The 18374-nt window shown below is 35.6% G+C and overlaps 1 protein-coding gene across 3 annotated transcripts in view; it reads left to right on the top strand.

Annotated features, from left to right (window-relative positions):
- Positions 1 to 18374, top strand: part of HLCS (holocarboxylase synthetase) — a 126599-nt gene that overhangs the window by 32459 nt on the left and 75766 nt on the right. For all 3 annotated transcript variants that reach the window (XM_086765244.1, XM_086765262.1, XM_086765252.1), the window contains exon 6: positions 10435 to 10706. In XM_086765244.1, the coding sequence (XP_086621370.1) occupies positions 10435 to 10706 (272 nt within the window). The remainder of the gene's footprint in view (positions 1 to 10434; positions 10707 to 18374) is intronic.

Here is an 18374-nt window from a genome sequence, read left to right as displayed (position 1 = left end):
TGATTTATCAACCCTTTCATTGCAATGCTAATTTTTGTGAAGTGTTATGTAGTGATGTTATGTCAAAGGTAGACCTTGTTCTTATTGATCCTTCACCCTCAAAGTCAGCTTTATAGTCTGTTGCAGCAAATGTACCTAAATTACTGTGCTGTGTTATGATACCAGTTTACCTTGCATAGGTGGTCATATACTGTTTGATTTCTGAGATTAAGAGCTAAAAACTACTAAATGAGATTTTGTCCTGTAATTTTTAGTTTTGATGCATACATTTTTTTATTCCTTTCTCTGTGTGTGTTCATGTGCTTAAATGTAGTTATATGGTAACATGCGATTACAGTTTTTTTAAGTATGCTTGACTTAAAACCTGGTTAAATTCAACCCTTTAGTGATTCTTGACAGAGCTGGGAATTCTGGAAGAGGTTTTGACATCTGAATATGGACTGCTGCATTAAAAGTTTTCAGATAAAGTTCGAAACTAACTTGGCAAGTGCTTGTGAAGGATTTAATAAACATGCATTTAGTATGTCATCTTGCTCTGCTACCTGCATCATAAAACCTGCAATTTTTTTTTGTAAAACTGATACTGAGCTTAAACCTGTTTTTTCAACTTGTGTGACACATTGGTAGTGCATTAGTAATGTATTAGAGGCGTACTCATTTTGTTGGTGTGTGTGAATATGGAGCTACCTTGTTCAATGTTAATAAAGGTTAATAAAGTATTTTAGAATATTTTAAAATACAACTCTGTTTTTTATTGTAAAACACAGATTGAATTTTAAATAACTTCTGTTTTTATTAGAAATTTTGTACAGGTCTCTAAATCAGCACAAGCCACAGTAAATTAGTGCGTTATAAAATACTTCATCAAATTAAGGAGTTTTTGTTTAAGTAGACTTTTGGCATTTCAGAATGGAATATGGTTCTCTTCATATGTACTATGCTTTTTTCATATGCATGGATGGCTTTGAGTTTTTTTTAAAGATACGCTTTCAGTTCTGGATGACGTTTAGCCTTTGACCCAGCCACTTTCTTACAATAAACAGTTTGTTGATGAGAGCAGCTGCTGGGAAGATTGCTTCCAGACTGTTCTGTTGCAGCTGAGTAAGAGAAGCAAAAGCCAAGATGCACCTTACAGCATTGCTCTGCTGGCCTCCTTGTTGCTCTGCTCTGCTCAGCTCTGGTTTGCGTTGAGAAAGTGCAGTGGGGCCTTCTGAAGTAGCCTTGTCCTGCGGCTGTGAAAGATGTTATATAGTCCAGGACCTAAATGGTAGTACTTTATCAAAACTGAGAAATCAAGACAACTATGTTCTGCTTAAGGCAGTACAACTCACTCTTTTTTTTAATTCTTCCACCCTTTAAAGAATTTTTGATACTTTTTTTTTGTGTATAACAATAAAGAATAAATACTGTTGCCTCATTTCCTGTATTTGTTCTGCATGACTGAACGATAGCATAAAAACAAGAGAGATACTGATATAAAAAAAACCTGACATGAAGACCATTTTTCATTTTGATCGCCAGTTGATTTCTTTTTATCTTGTTTTTAACTTTATTGACAGTATTCTTTTCTCTGCAGAAAGTAACATCTGCTGTATTTTTCATTAGGAAGTGAATTCTGACTTGGACCCCACAGCCTGTTTTTAGAATGGACTGCTGCACATTGGATAAATTAATTTTCTGCCTACGTACAGTGCTTTTTAAAGCTAAATTTAATTTTCAGTTCAAATTTAGGCACAGATTTCTGAGCAGTTGCTGGACACATAGATTAGGAATGGGCTGAAATCTAAGATGTTTCATGTTCAAAGAAATGTAACTGCAATGAAAAGGATAAGGATACCTTGCAACACTTTCTTAAAAATATTTTTCTTTTCGGCCTAGATATTCCACGTATCAGTTGGGAAAATGGACCTGCTTCTATATATGACTGTTTCTACTCCCCATACCCTCCATACTCCCCATCCCCTAAGATGATGCACTGCATAACTGTTCATGTAACTTCATACTTGTTTTTAAAAACACACTGAGGTATGGAGGCGAAAATAAGGAACTTGGTCTTTGGAATGATCTTTTACAAATTATTAGTTTTTTCTGCCTCCCTTGAGAAAGTATACCACAGACTAAAGTAACTACCCAAATCACTACAGACTTCTAAAAATCCAATTGGTTGCAAATTAGAAAGTTACCAAACTCTGCCATCTTTCTAAATGCACTTCCATATTTTACATAATCAACTCATGTTTTGCACTGTACCTGGGTTTAGGAAATATAAAAATATTGTTAATAAACTGAAACACATTTCCTAGTTATGTGGTATCCTGAGAATGCATAGCAAATATCAGCCAAGTAACTACAGAAGTTCATGAGAACATGAAATAAGAATGTAGCTTGGTTGTACTCCAGTAAAATCTTTATGAAGCTCTTTGGGGGTGGGGTAAGAAGGGAGTGGAGAACTGGGGATTTCTCTCCTTCATACCTTTTTTGTACTGTGAACCGAGGCACAGAATCATGAAAATAATGGCCCTCTGCATGGTGAATCGAGTAAGACAAATACGCATATTCTCTCCTGATTTAGCCTAGGAGAGTGACCTCAGCTAAAATATGTCTTGCTATTAATAAAATATGCAAAGCAGTTGAAAATATTAAGTAATCTGAAGATAGTTTCCCTCCACGGCCCCACTGGTTGATTTTAATCTATCGAGCTTGTTTTTATCTATTTCCTTGAAGAAGAACTGAACTTGGAAATGAATTATGAGCAGTTAATATTAAAAGAAAAGTTTTATATATGCTTTCTGAAAATGAATTTAAGTACTTTATGTATTTTAAATCGGATTTTGAATGTGTTGTAAATTGCTTTTATGTATTACAGTTCTGTTTATTCTTTTTGTTTCAATTGTTACAAAATCCATCTTCAAGCTTACACTTAGTTAAGTCTAAAATGAGTACTATTCAGGACTCCAGGCTTTTATGTGTAGTTTGGTAATGTAATTATGTATTAATGACATCTGGACAGTATTGAAATAATTACTATGACTATCTAATGAAATCTCTTATCCTGATTGTCTGGTTAGAGACAGTATCTTTGACACAAGACCACAAATAATACATCTGCTATCTACAGCTTTCCTTAGTCCTGCTGAAATAGTAGGAGATGGTCACTACAACTTAATTACCAGTATTGTTTTTCTTGGGAGGGAAGAGCAGCCTTTCCCTCATCTTTTTGAGTGTTTCTGTGGAAGAGGTTAAAACTGGCTTATTCTCCATCTTCTTCCAATTCCTCTGTCAAGGCTGTGATTGTCAAGAGATTATCTTCTGTCCTCATCTGATCTATCAAGTTTTTGTTCCCCTTTCTTCAGTCTTTTCCTAAAGAGAAAGACACTGTACTGGGTTTCCCCATTTGGTAAAAGAAAATAATACATTTTAATGAATGATTATGGTACTAAACTTGGTATTTATAAAATGTTTTACAAAGCCTCGATGAAAGGTAAAATATAAATGCTAGGGTTTGAAAGCAATAAGGATAGTGTATAACTTCAGGGGTTTTTTTCCTATATATTTACAGTAAGGTTTTTTGTTGCCATTTAATATTTATTTATTTTTAGCATTTTTCAATATTAAATAAATATGAACATTATTTTAAAATGGGGCTACGGTTGTTTTATGAAACTGTCATCTGCTTCAGATCTCAAAGTATGGCATTATTACAGGAAGTAAAAACACAGGCAGCATCAGAAAAGCATTTTGTGTGCCTCATTAGTCAGAAATGTCTGCCAAAACCTTGCCCTCTTGTGCTAATAGCTGACTTTTCCTGCTGCTGGCCTCCTAAGTCACTAACATTCGGGGCTGCAAATTGCCACTGTAGATGTGTTTTTTGCTGGCGCCAGCCTACTACTTACTACTACATTGGACTTCAGTTTGTTTCTATTGGATTCAAGAGATGCTATGGAAGCTCTCCAGTGGCTAATTTAACACCTTTAAACTTGTATGGCTGTTGAGCAAAGCTGAGTAATACAAGGAGGATGTATTTTTTGTGTATATGTATGTGTGTATTTTTATATTCTAAAGTTGAAATCAGATTCCAAACACTGTGCACTCTTCCTCAAAATGTGTTCTTTTCTATCAGTGCTGTTGTAGAATACATATGAAATATATATAAGATCATACCTGAACTGAATGATACTCATTTGAGAACACCCCATTGAGGGGAAAAATAAAGCAGGTTAGCCATATTGAAGGTGTGATGTCTGTAAATGTTGATATGCTCCAAACGGACTATTCATGTACTTCTCTAATAGACTGGTACTTTATGCCTGTGTAATCTTTACTTTTTTTTTCAGTTAATAAACATATATGTGTATGTGATTTAAAGAGTATGTCAACTGATAATATATAAATCAATGCATTAACTGCAAACTGGTTTAAAGTACAATGAAGCAAAAATAGAGGTAGTTCATTGGAAATTATTATGCTTTACACGAAGGAGAAAAATTGTTAAATCATGTTCTAGTTATGTATCTGGAAAGTGAATACTTGGCCTCACTTACTCAACAAGCAACAGCTAAAGTGGAGAAATCTATTATGGTCACAATATTGAGTCATCGACTAGAGCATAGTAGTTAAAATTGTCTCACTTTTCCTCCCAAGAAAAGAGAGAGCTGACCAATGTACAATGTTTGGGTTTTTTGTGGCATTATATTTTTAGCTTTCATTTAGTTTTGCCTCCGTGTTTTTAATAGAAACCAAATGAATTTAGACTGTGACTAAATTTGTTCTTAACAAAGAATTCCATTGATACAGAGTTTCAGATCTATCGTCACAGAGTTTTATAGAGAAGAGCAGCTCCTAGGTATGCCCAGTGAGAGAGATATCTGCATATATATGTGTGTGTATACGAACATACATATAAAAATCCGAAAATACATCAGAATTCTATATGTAAGTAGATTATAATAATAAAGTCTTGGATTTAGGATTATTTTGAACTATTATAACTGAAAGTTTATGTGCTTTGTGCTTAAGTCTCATTGGTTAATAGAGCCCAGGTACAAATAAAATCTTCTCCATCAGGAGCTGTAATTTTCTGATATTTTATATTACAACAGAGAAGGTTGATATGCAGCTAGTTTTTGGCTCTTAGATCTGCTTCTTTTCCCCTTTTTGTTCAATCTCAACTGCTAAGTAAGCATTAGGAAAAAGTGAAACTAATTATCATGAAATGAAAGAGTATTTTAAACAGCAAAAGAAAACTTCTTTTAGTAGCAGTTTCTTCACACACTTGACCAAATTCTTAAAATCATAGAAAGCAGATGTTAAATCATAAACAAAACACAGCTTTTACTCTTCCTTCTTTACATTACAGTTACCATTTAAACTTTAGTTCAGCAACTTGGAATGTCAGACCTCCAATCCTTGATACAGTGACCCCTAATAAACCTTTGTGCCGATCAGTGGAGGAGTTGAGGGTATGTAGTATGCAGTAGCTTACCTCTATTTCTGTGAATTTTGTGCATTAACATCCACTGTATCTCCCTACCCACTCAAAGTAACTTCATTTAGTGACACTTTCAGTCTGAAAATCAAAATTCTGGTAGTTGATCTGTTAGTCCCTGGGTACTAGATCAGTGAGATTGTCCCTGCTTCAAAATTTCCTATCTCTCCATGCTCTATCCAGGAGGATTTAAGTTGTGCTTTGGAGTGCTGGGGGAGAATTTTGATAAGTGATGGGTGGTTCCTGTTGATATAGTGCTTTTCTGCTTTTGGTAATTGTTGTTTTTACGATGCATTGAAAATATATTGTGCTTTTACTATTTAAAATATGGGTAGGAAAATTTTCTCGTTAAAGCATTAAATTTGTAGTTGATTATTTTAACTATGAAAAGCTGATTAACTGTCTTGTGGCCAAGTTGTTTGGTTGACATGTCAAACTTCGTTCTTACTTTAAGAAAGAAGGCATATCTTTGCTTTAGAGAATGTGTGTTTAAAATGTGGTTTGAAAAATGAAGCTTTATAGGAAATTAAATTTGGCTTGACTTTAGTTCACCTATCCAAAACTGATGCAGTAATGAGAAATAACAATTTTGGAATATATTTCACTGGCAATCTCTCTTCCCCACACCTCTTAAGTGGGAAGCAAGATGGAGATTTTTAAAAAGGATATAAAGCAGGACTCTGGAAACTACTGACCTGTGCCTGGGAAGATCACAGAACAGATCCTCCTAGAAGCTATGCTAAGGTACATGGAGGACAGGGAGGTGATTAGAGACAATCAGCATGGCTTCACCAAGGGCAAGTCCTGCCTGACCAACCTAGTGGCCTTCTATGATGGAGTGACTACATCAGTGGAAATGGGAAGGGCTACGGATGTCATCTACCTGGACTTCTCTAAGGCCTTTGACATGGTCTCCTACTCTTCTCTTTAAATTGGAGAGATGTGGATTTGATGGGTGGACTGTTTGGTGGAGGAGGAATTTGTTGGATGGTTGCATCCAGAGGGTAGTGGTCAACGGCTCAATGTCCAGATGGGACATCAATGACAAGTGGTGTCCCTTAGGGGTCTCTACTGGGACTAGTACTGTTTAGTATCTTCATCAATGACATAGGCAGTGGGATTGAGTGCACCCTCAACAAGTTTGCAGATGACACCAAGCTGACTGGTGTGGCTGACACACCTGAGGGACGGGATGCCATCTAGAGGTACCTGGACAAGCTTGAGAAGTAGGCTAATGCAAACCTCATGAGATTCAACAAGGCCAGGTGCAAGGTCCTGCACATGGATTGGGTCAGCCCCCAGTAACAATATAGGCTGAGGGTGAAGGAATTGAGAGCAGCCTTGCCAGGAAGGACTTGGGGATGCTGGTGGATGAAAAGCTGGACATGAGCCAAGAAAGTGCACTCACAGCTCAGAAGGCTAATGGTATGCTGGGCTGCATTGAAAGAAGTGTGACCAGTAGGTTGAGAGAGGTCATTCTGCCCCTTTACTCCGCTCTCATAAGACTCCACCTGGAGTACTGTGTCCAGCTCTGGGGCCCTCAGTAGAGACATGGACCTGTTGGAGCAGATCCAGAGGAGGGTCGCAAAGATGATCAGGGGGCTGGAGCACCTCTTCTATGAAGAAAGGCTGAGAGAGCTGGGGCTGTTCAGCTTGGAGAAGAGAAGGCTCTGGTGAGACCTTATAGTGGCCTTCCAGTAGCTAAAGGGAGTTTATAAGGAAGATAAAGACAAACCTTTTAGCAGGCCCTGTTGCAATAGGACAAGCGATAATGGTCTTAAACTAAAAGAGGGTAGATTTGGACGAGATACAAGGAAGAAAATTTTGACAATGAGGGTAGTGGAATACTGGCCCAGGTTGCCCAGAGAGATGGTTGATGCCCCATCCCTGGAAACATTCAAGGCCAGGTTGGACGGTGCTCTGAGCAACCTGATCTGGTTGGAGATGTCCCAGCTTCTTGCAGGGGGGTTGGACTAGATGACCTTTAAAGGTCCCTTCCAACCCGAACTGTTCTATGATTCTATGGTCCCGAAAGTGTGGAAGGCCGGATAGTTCCTGAGCCAACACTTTTAATTTAAATGACCACCAGAGGTTGCTGCAGAACGGCAGACACAGCTGGGGATAGGCTTTGAATTCAAAGCTGAATCTTGTACTCAGCAAGAAATTGCACAGTTAAGGTTTTAACATTCTGACATGGTTATATTCCTTTTGAATGGAGTTGAAGCAGAGGTTAACCCTGACTACTTGTATATATTTATTTCATTATATAAAAATGTACTTATCTATGTGCTAGTAGAATTGTGGGGACCAAAATGCATTGGTTCAGCATCAGTGTTTCTGTAACTGTGTGTGAAGGAGGTTCTTATATTGAAAATTATTTTTCCTAGCATGTACTTGGTCAACACTTGAAACTTTGCTCTGTTAAAAATGTAAAACTATATTTTGAAGGAATTTTTAAAAATCAAATGCTGTTCTTGATTATGTATTACTCATATTTTTGATCAGCTCAATAAACATGTGTACATTATGGGGAAAATTAGCTGCATAATTATACACATGTAACAATTCTTAAGTGATTCTGTATGTGTTAGAAATCAGAAAATTAAATCAAGAAGTAAACCTAAAAACTATAGGGAAAAAATCTGGTAGGAATTGTGTGGCATGTTTGTAATGATGTAACATCACACATAAATGTATGCTATTTCAGTATTTTCAAAAAGCATGCTGTGGCAAAAGTACACCAGACTTTCTGATGCATAGTGTTGAGCATTTTCGTTGTTTGTTTACAATGTAATAATACTTTAAGCACCTTTATTTTTAAATTAATTTCTGTTTCTGTAAGTCTGTAAACTTGTCCTTATGTGAGTTAAAATTATGTTTTTGTGTCTAGGACTGGCACGCTCAATTATGCTATGTGAATTTCTGTGTTTGGAAAGCAATAGGAAAGTGCACTTTCTGATGGAAACTGTTCAATATACTCTCTCACAAGAGTGAAAGCTATAATTTTTCTAAACATCAGCTACAGCTAATAAGTGTGTGTGAAAAACAAGGTTAGTGTGTAAAGAATTCAGCAGCAGTCAAAGCTATGATTTTGCACTACATGAAGATAGAAGTGCTTCATGCACATCAAGTCAAACAAACACTCATAAAACCTTTAAAGCCACATCATCAGTTATGATACATATAAAAAAAAAAAAAAGAAAATACTTAAAGCTTATTTTCTCCAAGAAGTTAGATGGAAAGGATTCAGGTGGAGCTTTAGAAAACTGAGAAATGAAAAGTAATTTATCTGTAACTGAAATTTAGCTACTCTTAGAGTCACTCTTAGATCATCCTGGGGCTAAGAAGCTAGTGCCTGGTTGCATTTGGAAAGAGACTGTTCTTCTTTTCATGTATGCTCTGCTACCCATACTACAGGGCTGCAAACTAGTAAGTCTGGGTCAGTAAGTTTGCTGACATTCAGCATACAAAGAACGTCACACAAGAAGCAATGTCTGTGTGAAACTTGAGAATGTGTAGTTTCTGAGGATGGAAAATATGTAGAAGGGTGTTAGGAACAGGACCGCTTTTCTTATTCCTTCTTAAGATATAACAATAGGATTTGTAAAATTGAAGTAATTCCTTGGATAGATAACTATTTACAGGAAGCTTACTCTTAATTGCAGTTTGTGGGTTTTAAAGTGTTCAGTTGGAGATCAAGGACACCTTATTCAAGGGCAAGATAGCTTAGTCCTGTCTTCCGCACTCATGTAGAAAACACTTGTGTTCTGGTTCCCAGATACGGCAGTAATGGGAGGGAGAAGCATGTATTTGGTTAGAGGTTTATTTATTTAAAAGTAAAATGTCTTCCTTTTAAAAATTTAAGGACAAGAATCACTAGTACATTATTTTCTGTAAAATAGAATACACAATTTTTGTGGTCGTATCATGTAAAAGACCACTTTGTCTCTAGAATGAGAGCTCTTTGAAATCCAAGCTACACACTTAGCAAAAAGAAGTCCCAACATCTGTGTTCGTGGGCTGTTAACTTGCTGTTTCTAAAGACATGGGAAACGTTTCATATAAAATCTCTCAGAATAGTATTCGATATCTCCAGAAAGAGTTCTATGAATGTGTAACAGTTGTTTCAGGGTGTCACCAGACAGGTAATAATCCCAGTAATCTCTTAATTTCACGTTAAAAAGTGTGTGTTTCTAAGTAACCTAAAATAAAGGAAAGAAAAATTAACGTTTTGATGTGTTAACATATAAAATTAAATATGTATGTACATGTATATTTCACATTTAAGATCTTTTGCACAGAAATGTATGCTAGCTGTCTCATTGACTGGGACAAGGACAACAGAATGTATATACAACTGCATTTCATACACTGGTAGAATTTTCTTAGTTGTGTGCATTCTTGACTTACATGCTTCTCATTTACGTAGCTAATTGACAGCCACTTTTGTCTATATTTAGGGTAATAACAGTGAAGCTTCTGTTAGCTGAAGGTGTGAGCCCCTTTAGCGGGTATTCTGCTGAGAAATCAGTAAATGTTTTCCTTAGCTGCTGCTTTATCCTTCAAATCGAGTCTTAGCGATGGATTAAAGGGCTTCTAGCAAAGGAACTTAGCATGTTGAAAAACCTACATAGTACAGATGAATGTGTGCACTCCATGCTTCAGTATCTAGGAGAACCACTACAAAACCCGGTTATAGAGAAAGATTAAGCCTAATTAATCTGCAAAGGAGCATGGCCTTAAGTCTAGGAAACCAGTACCAAGTAGTCAGGCCAGACTGACAAGAACAAGAAACAGAAGTTGATCTTGGAGGAGGAAATTGAGTTAATTTTTCTGTTTTGAAGATGACAATGATTGCTTGAATAAAAATGCTTTCAGAAGATTGTTTGTATGTCTTCACATGTGATGGTCCATATTTCTATGCCTTATTTTATTTCCCTTACCCACAGGAAATCCATCTTGCTTTTCTGAAATGGCTTGAGGGAAATGTAGATGCTGAAGGATTAAGAGCATCCAGCAAGGTGTCTCTTAAATTTGTTTCATCCTGTGAATCGAAAATGGAGGTAACTCAGTCTCTTATGCCAGTCATCACTGAGATGGGAAGCTTCTCATCAGAACATTTCAGCCTGAAGACATATCAACAGAATCTTCAAACAAAGAAGCTTGGAAAGATTCTTCTTTTTACTGAAGTTACCACAACAACCATGAATCTTCTAGATGGGTAAGCCAGTGATCTAGACCATACTGAATAAGCTTTCTGATCTGGAATTCACAGTTATAGTAACACACAATGTTCAGAAATAAACTTTTTTTCTCTTTTTTTAAGCTAGCCAAAGTGAAAAAAAAGCTTATTATCTTCCACATAGAACATAAAATTGTGACAAAAGAGATACCAAGTTGATTGTGGCCTTAATTTCAACATTACTGTTTTCTCTCATTTGTTTTACTGAATATTTCACCAAAATCATCTTTAGTGGTTTGTTGGGTTTTTTAAACATCGTTTAGAGTTGTGCTTTCGTCATCACGTAGATGACCCTTATGAATAGGTTATGGGATGCCTTTGAGGATGTAGTTCATTAGAGTTTTGAAATTGATTAAATTATATGAAAATCACAGTTACTAAATCTTAGGTTGGAGTTTACGTATAAAGACTATACTGTTATGTTTCATTAAATAGTCTGATAGAAAAAAAACTGTCTTTGGGAAGTTCCTGCTCTTCAGGATGCATTTTTCTACGTTACTTGCAGCTGTAAATTTTCTTGACGACTGCTTTTAAATATCGGTGTTAATTTATCTGCAGAAATTATAGATGAATTTTACTGTTAAAAATAACCTCAGGAATTTTGTTTTGGATTTTTTTTTATCAATGTCATCAGTTAAATTGTCTTGAATGTTATTGTAACTGATTAGTTAACTAGCAATAATAGCTTTAGTTCTCAGCTAGAGAGCCTAAATTGTGAGACCAATGTGAGTTACAGAATATGCCTTCTTGCAAGTAATAAAGGTGATTTGTTATAGAATATATGTACACAAAATCTGTGAATGAGGATGCATTATAACAGTATTAAAGTAAATCAGCTTGTAGTCTTACAGTTGACTCTGTAATAAAATTTACAAATGATAATTTGTGCTAAAATATTGCAATTTAGGGACAATTGGAATCAAATGCAAATTTCCTCTAGTTCCAAAGTGTTATCTGAGAGTGCATATGTACTGATGTGCACACACATTAAAAAAATGTTACTATCTAGTTTTGCCATTCCACTTCCCCCAGATCTATGTCTTTGTCTTGCAACTGATTTTGCAGTGGCTTTTGGACATAGACAGACATGTTGGTTCAATAAGAGGCCACAAAGAAAAGAGTTATTTTGTTGAAGCTTTTGTAGTGTTTGCTTCTTAATTTTTAGTACTTGCGGCATGTTCAGCCCATTGGATTGAAAACAGAGTACTGTGAGGAAGGTGACAAAGTGATAATTTAATTGCTTAAGACCTTTGTTCTCTGACAGTTGTTTTTGGTGGTGGTTCTCAGCAACATTATGCACACATCTCACTAAAATGAAGTATGTAATTCAGAGTTTTGTGAATTTATTTAGATATCATAAGCTAAATATCATTGTGACTGGCCAATTTATGTATGATCATATTATCAAGAAAGGCAAAGGAGTAAGAGAAGAGGTCTTGATTTTTCAGTGACTGTGAAACCCTTACTGTTGTATCTTTGAAGTGCTGAACCAGCAGAGTGGTCAACACTCAGGTTGCTTTTTACATTAAGTAGCCCAAATGTAACTAAGAGTTTACAGATGTAGGTCTTCAAGATTTTCTGCATCATGATGCAGCTTGAGTAGTCAGTTTTCAGGTAAGTTGTAAACTAGAAGTTCTGGCTCTAAGTAGCTTATGCTGGAAAGATTATCCTAGTCAGATTGTCATTTGAACAATTAAATTTAATAAGTTTTAATAAGTTAAAATCTTTGTCTTAGGTATGGTTGATGTTATTTTAAATACTTTGTTGTCATGGATAATAGAATAATGTAGTCCACGTGTTTTGCAATTCAGCAAAGTACTTTGAAACTTCACAGATTATAAGATTTCATAAATCCCTAGAAATTGATGGAAATACCTATTAGGTAAATTTTATTGAAGAAAAATTTGTCAGATTTTTAAGGTACTTCCAAATGAACCAATATGCATTTGTTAGGATATGTGTATGTCACTTTTTTATAATTGCCAATTCTGAATGATAGGAAAACATATCTCATGAAAAAAAGAGTTTCTTTGCTTGAACAAAAAATAGGTACCTGTTGATCATTTGTGATTCCCAGAAAAAAAATGCAATACCTTGTTTATGTAATCATATATTACAATAAGCACGTTGCATGATAGACTCTCTTAGGTCTCTCAAATTTTACAAAGTTTGTGATGTTTGAAAATATGTAACAGACACCTCAAGAACCTAGTTAATTTCATTAGTAAATTATAAATAAATTTAGCATTTAACATTTGTGAGTTTGGATTTTCTTATACCTTTCCCACCGAATGAATGTCAAACTTTTATATCTTTTCTCTTCCACTTCTCCAAACCTTCATGCCCCCCAAAAATTAAGATGTGGAAGGAGAAAGTGGGCTGGAACTAATTTAATGGCTGAGCGACCTCACAGTAGAGAAACAGCCGGAGCCTAATAGGAGTCTTTGTCTGCATTTCCACCCTGGCTGGTAACGTGCCAGTCAAAAGTCAAGCAAGAGAAACAGGTGGAAACTATTAGACTTGTCATAAAGTTTGAAAAATTTATTCTGGAGGCTAAGTGAATAGATTGAACTTGACAGTGTTGTCCTAAAGATTCTAAGGGAAAATTCTCTAGTTTAATTTGGGATCCCTTGATTGTTCATTAGCTCTCCAGATGGCAGGTCTTGGTGGTTTGCGTATTAACATACACACTGTATTATCAATGGCGTACATTTCTGTGCCCTAAGGTAACAAACACAGTGTGAATTCACCTGTAGGTATCTAAAATTAAATGCCGTTAGTCTAATTGTAAAATAAAGATTTGTTTAAATGTCATATAGTTTTAAATGATCAATATTGCTTTTATGATTTAATGTTAAAAGCTTTACTTGAGTAATTCAAGACTATTTTTAAAAGTGTTTCCATTTTTATTTCTTCAACTAAAATTTTAAATCCTTACCAAAGATTAGAAGTTCTCTTTTTTTTTTTCTTTAAAAGGAAATTCTTTCTGTAAGTTTCATTTCAGAAACCTTGTCTTCAAAGATATTTATACTAATGCCACCTGAACAGGTTAACCTTGCCAGAAGCAGTTCCACTTTCTCTGTCTCCTCTCCTCAGAGCATGCCTGAGATTGCGTGATTTAAGATGAAACCATTGTTTTTGAGGATGCATCTAGTGTAGTGATACAAATGTTACATTGCGGAGACATACTTATTAAGCTCATAAGACTTGAGATTGATAAAGAAATATTTCTAGTACACTCTAATTGTCTGGAACGGTTTCACAAGCATTTCATTAAAAAATAACGTAGATATACATTTCAGTTTTATTCTTTACTGACACCTTATATCCTGTTTAATGTTTTAGTTGGCAGAAGATTTTATTTATAAATGATTAAGCCAGCATATGAGATGTTTTATATGAAATGTCATTGTGCATCCTTTTCCCCAGTGTTTAAGAAGCACGAAGTGCTGTTATTTGGAAGAGTGTGACACAAAAATGGTGAATTTTAGTGGAAATGAAATGTGGGATGAAGTTGCTTTCATAATTGCTGAATAGGATATTTAAATAAAATGAAAATATTGAAATAAAATTGTTTAATATTTAAACGTTTTCCAAACAGTTAAAAGCTCTGAAAAAGAAAATCTTTTACATTGTCGGTATGCTTTTAGTTTTTCTTTATGCTTTTCCCAATTCATGTTGTTGAATTTTAAAAATTGTACTGGAGCTCTAATTTTGGAAAGTGAGCACTAGGATTCATTTTAAACCTTTTGTTTTACTTTTATTCAAATATGTGTGGTGCTAATGCAGATGAGAGTTAGTGAAAAGTAAGCTAGCGTATAGTTGAAGGAGATTGGCATGGCACTTCAGAGGCATGAACAAACAAGTTGAGATTGATAAACTGTATTTTGCACTTAGTGATGTTTTACTCTATGTAAACACAGTGGCCTCATGTTTAGTCATTCCATGTGCCTTGATGATCTCCCTTATTCTCTGTTTAAACCATATTTTTTAAAAAACAAATTCAAATAGATAAGTTGTGAGGAGTTGGTTGAAATGTGGTTTGAAGATAGAAACTTGGCATTAATATAGTTTTTGCAAAATACGCCATACAATGACAAGACTTGTTTTCATTCCATCAACTGTTTAAGACCTCCCCCCTCAGATATTTGCCTCAGAATTCAGCTAGGACTCTAACTACAAGCCAGAATTATTCTTCTTACAACTATTGGCTCAACTTTTTTTTCTTAAAAGCTATGGAAATTGTTTACTAATTTTAGTATTATTTTAGCTAGCCATGTCTTATAATCTAGGCTCAGGTGGGTGGAGGAGGCCATTTTGCTGTAATAGTCAAAACCAACTGCAAGCTGCGTGACTGACCTTGTGGTTTCCTTTCTTGAAGATGTGTGGATTATTGAAGTATGAAGTCTTCAAAGAGTAATCTTTCTCTTTTAGCATGGTGAGACTATCCTAGTCCATTAATAGTATGCTATAAATAAATGGTTTATCACCCGCATTAACAGTTTGTAAAAATTAACCCCTTGCAACCTTTTCCCTAAAGAATGCCTGTTGGAGAGCTGGAAAATACCCTGATGGGCAGGAAGGATGCCTTTCTCTAAGGAGACAGGCATTGCTGTTGGATATTTAAAAAAATGCGTGCTGATAAATTGATCAGTTGCATTTAAGTGGTGTATGCATTTTGTACGTAACCTTTTCTACAGATACATAACCAAAAATATTTTGTTAGTTTGGATAACGAGTACTTCTTTGTGCAGACAGCTCTCACAGTAGTTTATACATCTTTTAAAAGCTTAGATGCCTTGATTTTGTTTGTCTGTTAAACTGTAGGGTAGGATAGGAATGCTTTGCTTGATGAATGTCTAGCCTAAAAACTAAAGTTAGATACTAGTGGCCATAGACGTAATCTTTAAGGCATTTTATGTTTTTAATCTACATTCCTCTCATTTAACTTAGTCTTGATATGGTATTGTCTTTCTTGTTCTTTACATTACTAACTTCTAAACTTCCGATTTTTTAATTTTTGAGGTTGAAGGGCTTTTTATTCTCCAAAGAAGTAAGTTAGTGCATTGAAATAGCTGCTTCTGTGCTTGTTTTCCTCCAGGACTTTTTTATATGTTATATTTTGTGCCTTCCTTTGGTCATAAAGATTAGCTCAAATATCAGAATATGTTTGTTTCCCTTAAATTAAATTAATTTCATCAGTAATTTTTGCTAATTCAGTTTTAAACGTATAATGTTTCATACTTTATTCTTCCATTCACTTATTGGTAGTGTTTTGCATTATCCACTGTTAGAGAAAGCTGTCCTTCAGCCTGATAACAAAAGATCATGCAGGAATTTTTGTAATACAGCCAAGAGTCTGTTCCCTTCCTTGCCTGTAGAAAGGGAGGAATTCGGAAGTTTTTGGCACTGATTTGGTTCTGTGCCATTCCCAGACTCTTCTCTGCAATACCATTTTTCATTACATGCTTGCTGAAAGATTTCTGTATTAGGATTTGTCTTCTCCTTTGCGTCAATTTTCCGTGCCTTTCTTTCCACCTGTTGTGAATGGTTCTTGAGTGCACTAAACAATTAGGTCCCTATTTTCCTGTCACGCACCTTGTATGTCTGATTTTTCATGGAACTGAAGGCAAAATATGTTCCTCTTTGTTTTTTTTTTTTGTTATGTAAAATTAGTAGATTTTCTTCCTGTTAATGAAGGAGGCCCCCTGCTTGCACAGTTTCTGTCAGTGCAGGAGGAGGTTTAGCATTCCCAAAGGGGACTGAGTCATAAAAAAAAGATACCCATTTTGCAGAGCAATTAACCCATGTTGAACTCTTACAGTATATTGTATTACCCTACTGCTGGAAGTTCCTGAACAATTCACATTGTCGTATGAGTACGCGTGTAGCCTTGGAGCACTCATTATTCGTTAAATATGAGAGGAAACCCTGTAAGACTGCACAGTTAAAATGAGAGCTAAAGAATGGAAATGGAAGGGTTTAAATAACATTTTACTGTTCTGTTTTACACAGTGCTGTTTTTAAAACAGACTTTTCATATTAAGATGAAAAATTGAATGCTGAAGTTACAAGTCATCACATTTTTTTGAAGAGGATTAACTTGAAAAAGTGTGTAATATATGTAACTGAATACAAGATATCATAATAATATATATGGTATATTGTTATATATATTTATAATAGTAGTTACAACATATTACATGTATGTTATTGCTGTTTGTTAGCAACTCCGTGATTGTCAATTCTGCCTTTGAATTTTAACTTTTATTCAGTAAAAAGAAATGTTACTTAAGCTTAAACTACCCAGAAGCACTTGCGGATTAATGTTCGCACCTCATTGAAAAAGATTTTCGTGCTTTTTCAATCATCGTTTTGTAGTATATTGTTAAGAATAACTGTGTCAGTTCTGAAGTGTCAGTGCAAACACCTTTCTGGTAGGGCTAACCTTGTGTTCATCATATAGCTTTTTGTGCACTGGGAAACCTGCCATCTTGCTGCCACCAGTCCGAGCTCAGATCAGAATATAGCCTCTAATGAAGTCAAGTGCTTATAGTAATACATTAAAAAACTCAAAGATAGGCATAAGTCAGTGTAGGACATGACCCATTGACTTAAAAAAGGGAGAGTAAGGCATAGCAAGACTAGATGTGTTGATAATGAGGTCAGATGAAACAACCTCTCTGCCTCCCTGATTAACCTCATTGAATAGCTTGGGGCTTGGACAAATCATGTGTCTGCATTTCTTCCCCATACCTTTTTATTGTAATTGTTGTCATCAGACTAGTAAAAGAATAAATTGGAGATGTTACATTTAAGTAAAACAGAATAGCAGTTAGATATCTAAGTGACTTGATAATTTGTTTGATAAATGGGTTGCTCATGTTATGTGCGGCTGAGGAAGCCCCAGTTTAGGAACTAGTAAAGAATCCACTTGGCTGGGCACTGCAAGTGTTTCTTACACTTGACCTTTGAAGGAGATGTGCTGGAGATACTCAGCGCATGCAAGTTCCAAACAGACTCCCTGTTTTTTCAGAAAATCTGAATTCTAGAGAGGTGGAGCCCAGTGTGCCTTGCTTTGGCAACTCCTCTGGCCATTACACTTGCTTCAAGTGATGCATGGGACCTACCTCAGTCTTGGAATTATGTCTACAGAGTAATTTTTGTCTGGTTGTTTTAGGAAGAATCACTGTTGTCAGCCATGGAGACAAACATGCTGTGTGCTAGATCTTGACGTTAACTATTTTTATTTGTAACTACAATAAAGATCTGAATGCTGAACCACAAGTGCCGTCACACAAAGTCTGAGTTGTTCTCTGGAGATGCCAGTTTCTCATTCAGAAGGGAGAAGTGCGTAATCAGATGTCTTAAAAACTCACAGTTAGATCATGGCTTTCAGTTTCCATTTGGCACATCTCCATCTCTTTCCCCTTGTTAGGAAAAAAAAAAAGAAAAATAAGTTGGATGGGAGCTAAGGTAGGAGCAAAGAAAGTTACAGCCTGGCTCCTCAGTGAAGCTTAGATATCACCTGTTCCCATGTTGGTTAAGAATAAATACACCGATTTTTGTTTGTTCTTATGCTACTAGTCAGAATATAGTGGTTTAATTTCAGAATGATTCTCTAATTGTTTCCAGGGCCAAAAACTT

This window comes from Chlamydotis macqueenii, chromosome 1 (assembly GCF_036417535.1).
Source record: "Chlamydotis macqueenii isolate bChlMac1 chromosome 1, bChlMac1.mat, whole genome shotgun sequence".
NCBI classification, from domain to species: Eukaryota; Metazoa; Chordata; class Aves; order Otidiformes; family Otididae; genus Chlamydotis; species Chlamydotis macqueenii.
The sequence above is the reverse complement of the archived record's forward strand: the minus strand, read 5'-3'. Positions and strand labels throughout refer to the sequence as shown.